This window comes from Gadus macrocephalus, chromosome 21 (genome assembly GCF_031168955.1).
Source record: "Gadus macrocephalus chromosome 21, ASM3116895v1".
NCBI classification, from domain to species: domain Eukaryota; kingdom Metazoa; phylum Chordata; class Actinopteri; order Gadiformes; family Gadidae; genus Gadus; species Gadus macrocephalus.
Genome location: NC_082402.1, coordinates 8,502,237 through 8,507,889, shown reverse-complemented (window position 1 = coordinate 8,507,889; position 5,653 = coordinate 8,502,237). Strand labels below are relative to the sequence as shown.

The 5,653-nt window shown below is 40.9% G+C and overlaps 1 protein-coding gene across 4 annotated transcripts; it reads right to left on the bottom strand.

The window, feature by feature from the left end:
- Nucleotides 1-306: 306 nt before the first annotated feature.
- e2f6 (E2F transcription factor 6) lies at nucleotides 307-5,073 on the bottom strand. 4 transcript variants are annotated; one of them, XM_060042189.1, is made up of 8 exons: nucleotides 4,517-5,069; nucleotides 4,148-4,173; nucleotides 3,892-3,944; nucleotides 3,448-3,649; nucleotides 2,553-2,708; nucleotides 2,054-2,168; nucleotides 1,791-1,941; nucleotides 307-1,096 (listed from the first exon to the last, which is right to left on the bottom strand). In XM_060042189.1, the coding sequence occupies exons 1-8, from the start codon at nucleotides 4,865-4,867 to the stop codon at nucleotides 1,059-1,061; spliced, it is 1,092 nt and encodes a 363-aa protein (XP_059898172.1). In that variant the 5' UTR covers nucleotides 4,868-5,069; the 3' UTR covers nucleotides 307-1,058. The 4 variants fall into 4 exon arrangements, with proteins under 4 accessions (XP_059898172.1, XP_059898173.1, XP_059898174.1 ...); XM_060042190.1 differs by having other exon boundaries at nucleotides 3,448-3,643; XM_060042191.1 differs by having other exon boundaries at nucleotides 3,448-3,634.
- Between the last annotated feature and the right edge of the window lie 580 nt (nucleotides 5,074-5,653).

The window sequence follows — 5,653 nt, the reverse complement described above, 5'->3', positions numbered from 1 at the left end:
TGAGCGCGAGGGGCGGGCTCTGTGTGCTAGCGCGGTAGGTTGTTTAATTTTCAATCAAGTTCTGTCCATTTCCACTAAATCCGTCTCACGGGGCAAGACTATGTCATCTGTTAAATAGTCATTCCAAATGTGTGGACATTGCAGCTCCATGTCACTTTAGGAACACCGAACTGACATGGCCTCAACAAAAATATTTATCTAAACGTTTATAACTGGGCCACCCAGTTTTAAAGTTGACCGCGCCCACTTAAGAAACGTGGACGAGGTATTATGGGTTCAGTGAGGCAACGGCACGACATGAACGTCTCATGTTGTCAAAACGACTGGGTTTATTAGTTATAAAATAAAAAAGGCAAGTGTATGACATAATGCAAACATCTGTACAATAAAACACATTCAACCCGATTGACATTCCATGTTCTGAATAACATCCAAGGCAAACTTAAACATAGGTTAGGCATCCAATAATGCAGCGGTTTTTTTGGTCACGTTGAAAGTGTAAATACTTTGAATACATAACTCAAGACAATAGAGAATAATAGCACTGCTGTGTGATGAATAAAAAAAAATATACAAGATACTCTGCAATGAGACACGTAGAGAAATTAAGCCTATACAAATTAGGTTGTTGTGTTTTTTACGCCATCAATTTCTGTTTGTTATTTTCCACAACATACCATATAACCATATAAATACTCTGGGATTGGGGAATTTTCCATTGGTCGCGCAATCTTGTTTGAATAAACCATCAAAACTAAGTTTTGGAAATTCTATGTTCTAGAATAGTTCCTGGCCTGGGTATTTCAATATCCTGTTTGGTCAACGTAGGCTAGTAGTAGGCCTATAGCAGCAACTGTAGGAAAAGTCACTTCCCCTTCATCACTGCTCTCAAAATGGAGAGGAAGTCAAAGCATGAGATATGACATTGGGTTTAATGGAAGTCATAAAATAAAAGAGGAATCATCTTATGGTCAATCTATTTTCTGGCCGTTACCAAGGCCCGAGTATGAACCAGGAGAACAAGTGAGTGGTCTTTCTGTTGTTGGGTGGTTGGTTGGCTATGAACTTTTGACAGCACTCTGTGGATTGGTTGATTCTGAAAAACAAGAATAAATAAATAAGTAGTATCCGGATTAGTATCCACAGATACTGTGAACAACTAATAAAGAACATTTTAGACGGGTCGAACTACATGGATAAGGAAGTGACTTCCACACCAATTCCTGCAGATATAAAGTACCAAATTGGTTTCATAAGACTTGCATTGCGTTTGTGTATATATATGAAACAAAAAAACCACTGTGACAGGATATTATAATGGGAAATCTTTTTTGTCTATTGATTACATTAGGCTGTCATAACGAGTCTCCTTTATGAGATATAACAGCTCCCTCTGCTGTACATGACGGGAGAACACACAATAGAAAATTAAGAATTCAACAAAACCTATTTTACCTCTTGGTGAGAACATCGTAAAGTTCTGTTAGATCCTAACATTATAAAATTATTCCAAGCTTATTATAAGCATATTGCCACAGCATGATTCCATTATGCCGTTCCATAGAAACAGTGCTTAGCTAACTAGTTTAATTAACTGCTAGTTTACCTTGACACAATGCTAAAAGCTAACATCATAACAATGCTATTTAATTACCTTGTATGTTTGCAAAGGGCTTAAATTGAAACCTACGAGTGTTATTTAGATTTGCCATAATTACAAGCCACCTCAGAAAGTACCCCTGTAGTGAGCTCACAAGTGCTGAGTGCGATACCTCGGTGGTGGGAGCTACCTGTATTTAAAGGTAATGTTCGGATGTGACTCTGCTCGACCGTTACAAAGCATTCTCCGGTGGTGGTGCTGGTGCCTGGGCGGAGACCCATCTCTGACGTTACCACGGAGATTGGACCCTTCACTGCTTTCAGGTTCATCTGAATGCTGTCCTGTAGAACCCAAACAGAACCACCACATATGGAAAGTTTGTTTCTTTGCCCTAACCCTGCGTTCACACCAAAAGCGAAGGCAAGGACCTCAGTGATGACATCATCAACCCACCTCCTTTGGGGTGGGAACCTGCAGCTTGGTGTCCTCGGGAGCCTTGACGACCAGGACAGTCTGGTCCTGGAACACCTCGATGCGGCTGACGTCTTCGTAGGTGACGTAGGCGGACGTAGAGACATGGCGAGTCAAGGAGTAAACTAGATATTTTACTAGATGCACGTATTCAGGGTTTGGAAGCTGTTAACACTTAAGGACCATGGGTCTTATCCCTAGACTAAGGTTTCTGGTGCTGGCCAGCTTCCAGTGGCTGTCAGTAGTCGTCTGGGGTGATAAAGTGATAATCAGCAGGATAGTGTAGCGCTATAGATCACTGGCCATGGGCTTTCAGTAGAAGGCCATGAAGGTGCGAAACAATAAATATGAACAGATATATTCCATTAAGATAACCTAGAAAACGATTAAATCCAGCTTGTTCCACAGATACAAAAAATGCATCTGTTGTAACCCTGAATAGTACTTTGTTTGACCTTTGACCTGGACTTGAAAAGGATATTTTATGTTGTCTGGGTTGTCGGTCAGGTCGAAGAGCTGCTTGGCGCAGGTCTTGATGACCTCATCCAGAGAGTCTTCCACAGACTTCAGGTTGGACAACTCCTTCTGGGAGCTTAACTGGCTCTTCTTCAGGAAACACGACACAGGGGTCTTCCCACTGCGAGAGGAAGAGAGACAATGGTTAGGAGGGGGGGGGGGAGAGGGAGAGACAGAGACGTACCAAACAGAGACGGCTCTACTGGGTTAAAGAAAAGGTTACGACAAGAATGGATGGAAACACTGTTCTCAGATGGACAGTGTTACTTAGGTTAAATGGTATGTGATGATAAAGTAAAAAAAAAATGTAATGGATAATTATCTTCCATGCGAGTGTGTATTATGTTTAATTGTTTTTTAGGGCTCTCAGAGCCGTGCATAATTTCATCGGTAGGGCTGGGCGATTAATCGAATTTTGTAGGCAATTTCGATTTTAGCAAAATTTATATAAAACGAGTATTCACTTTCAAAACTTTAGATTTGAACATTTTCTTTTGACCATTTTGTGTATTTTTTTAAGGCGAAATTTTGGAGTTTAGTGGTTTTGGGAGAGACATGCTGAATAAATACATCATGTTTTCAAACTCAAAAATAATTGTCTGAATAATCGTGATTTCAATATTGACCAAAATAATCGTGATTTTTTTTTTCTTTCCATAATCGAGCAGCCCCAGGATTAGGGTTGGAATGGGCTAGTATCATACTTAAATTTGTATTGTGTTCATTTTGTACTGCAACATGAATGGTCGTAACAGAAGAAGGTGAAACACCACCCAGATTTGAGCTTGTCTGCTATAAGACTTTATTCGATTTTTCATCTGAAGTCTAATTTGTGAGACTTTATAGGCCCACATACGTACATCCACTTGACCTTGTTGGCAGACTCCTTTTTAATCAGGCTGATGCTGGACAGCACTTGGGTGATGTCATACACTCGCCGGCGTCGAGTCTTGAGGTTCAGGACCGCCTGCCTGAGGTCCAGAACGCCGTCTGGGGCGTTCCCCATCTCCTGCAGAAGGGCCTTGGTCAGCCATGCCAGGGAGACATCTGGACACATGGTAACTGTGGAATCAAATAAAAACCAATACTCTAGAAGAAACGATTGTTTTTCACGAAGGGACTAGGTCAACGTCATTCACCACTAATTAACATAAAAAGCATAAAAGAAAACATTTGAAAAGTATTTATTTTCTAAACCTTTCATTTAATTCTAATCCTATAAAACCAATATTAGTTGTGTTAAGGTCTTATTGGAGTTTGGGGAATAGGATTATATAAAAAATATACAAGCCATATCTTCATACCGTTTCTCGAGTACGAGTCGAGCCTGGCGAGTTTCTCATCACCAGGACGCCAACTGACAATGAGAAGGAAACACGGCTATGTTAAAGTTGCTTTGCCTAAACAACTAGTAATAACGAAGAGGAACATTATGATCCATTTCAGAAAGGTTTGTGTCTATACCACTATGAAGAAGGTAATCAAGGTGATCAATACTATTTATTTGTCTCTCGCTAGAAGGAGTCTGAAGTAATAACATGAGCGGACCATCAGCCTTACCGGTTTGAAGCACTTTCGAGTGGTGCCTGTAAAAGAATGACAACAACGATATTTAAAAGAAGCAAACGCTTACAGTAGATTATCATCCTACTGTAGGCCTATGTCGTCTGTAAACAGTAATGCCACGACAATCAACGACTATTAATTAAATTCCTAAACATTTCATCCATAATAACAGTCCCTCGGCATTGGCGGTCCATTCCGTTAGCATGTTCGTAACATAACGGGGAGGATATGTGGGAAAAACATAAAGAACCAACAAAACCTTTAGACAAAATGTGACATCGTTGTAATAGCAGTGAATAACAATCTAAGATGATATAACAGTGTTGACCACGCTGAGAACGAGTCGATGTGCATTTTCCTTACCTTTGATGGCAGCGGTGCATCCTCCTCCACGCCATCCTCCGCCCACTGCGCGTCCTCCTCGGACGATTCCTCGGCCCAAGGGGTGTCCGTGCCGAGCACCCCGTCCAAGTACGGAGACATGATCGGTATTGCGTCCTCTCTAATCCCCCCTGCAGTGATGTGCTGCGGTAGAAAGTGGTCTTCGCATAACACGTGTTGTTCTGTCGAATCTTGCTTCTCGGTCTCCCTCAAGGCGGCGAGCCATACTTTAACCCGCGCCTGGTCCTTCGGGAACTGGTAGAACCGCTTCTGGACCCGGTTGAGCGGCCCTTTTCGACGATTCGGACAGCCGGAGACTACGCACTTGTTCATGGTCACGACTGACTGCAAAAACTCATCCGAGCGATATTTTGTTAATTATTCCTTGACGTTTGCTTGTTTGTTTGTGACACACGCTTGTCTAGAAAGGAAGATACTTGCTTTTTTTTTGTTTTGTCGGAAGTAGATTTGAGCCAATCAAGTGTAGCGCAAGACATCAGAGGCGTGGTAGTTCTTCTTTGTGGAAAGGAAAGCTAGGGTTCTTGGGAAGCACAGTCTTTATATACTGCCACCTGCTGGGACGGGTTTTCCTACCTATTTGACTGACGTTTACAGTTTTGGTAGATGTTATCCAACCCTGTGCCTTGTGCTTCACAAATAATGATTTCCTGAGAAGCGATAGCAAATTAAGTTATGCGTTTCAATATTATATCAACACTTTTCTTATAGTAATAATAATAATAATAATAAATACAATTTATATAGTGCTTATAGTAGGCTTATAGAAAACATTTTCATAAAAGCACTCAAGTTAGATTTATTTGCAGGAGAATAGATCGATATATAATAAACTATAACATAACAATAGTTTATTGATTTTAGATGAATATTCGATGTACCATCACAGCTTTTTGTGATTGATTAAATTCGCTGCAAAATCCAGGCTTCTTCCATTTAATTAGATTCAGAAATAGCTGAACAAATTGAAAAATGAGTAGGCCTACTATCAAACACACTTAATATGACCTTTCACCACATCATACGCTAATTAATCCAGAGGAATGAACTCAGACCGCTGGGAAAATTAAGGGCTGGGGGGTATCTGGAGGATCAACGTCT

Bases quoted from the DNA above. Each gene is read 5' to 3' on its own strand.
- e2f6 (XM_060042189.1), bottom strand. From the start codon at position 4,867: ATGAACAAGTGCGTAGTCTCCGGCTGTCCGAATCGTCGAAAAGGGCCG. The intron at 4,174-4,516 runs GTAAGGAAAATG...ATTCTTTTACAG, and splicing joins ATGCACCGCTGCCATCAAAG to GCACCACTCGAAAGTGCTTC. The intron at 1,097-1,790 runs GTAGCTCCCACC...CTTGTTTTTCAG, and splicing joins AACATTACCTTTAAATACAG to AATCAACCAATCCACAGAGT.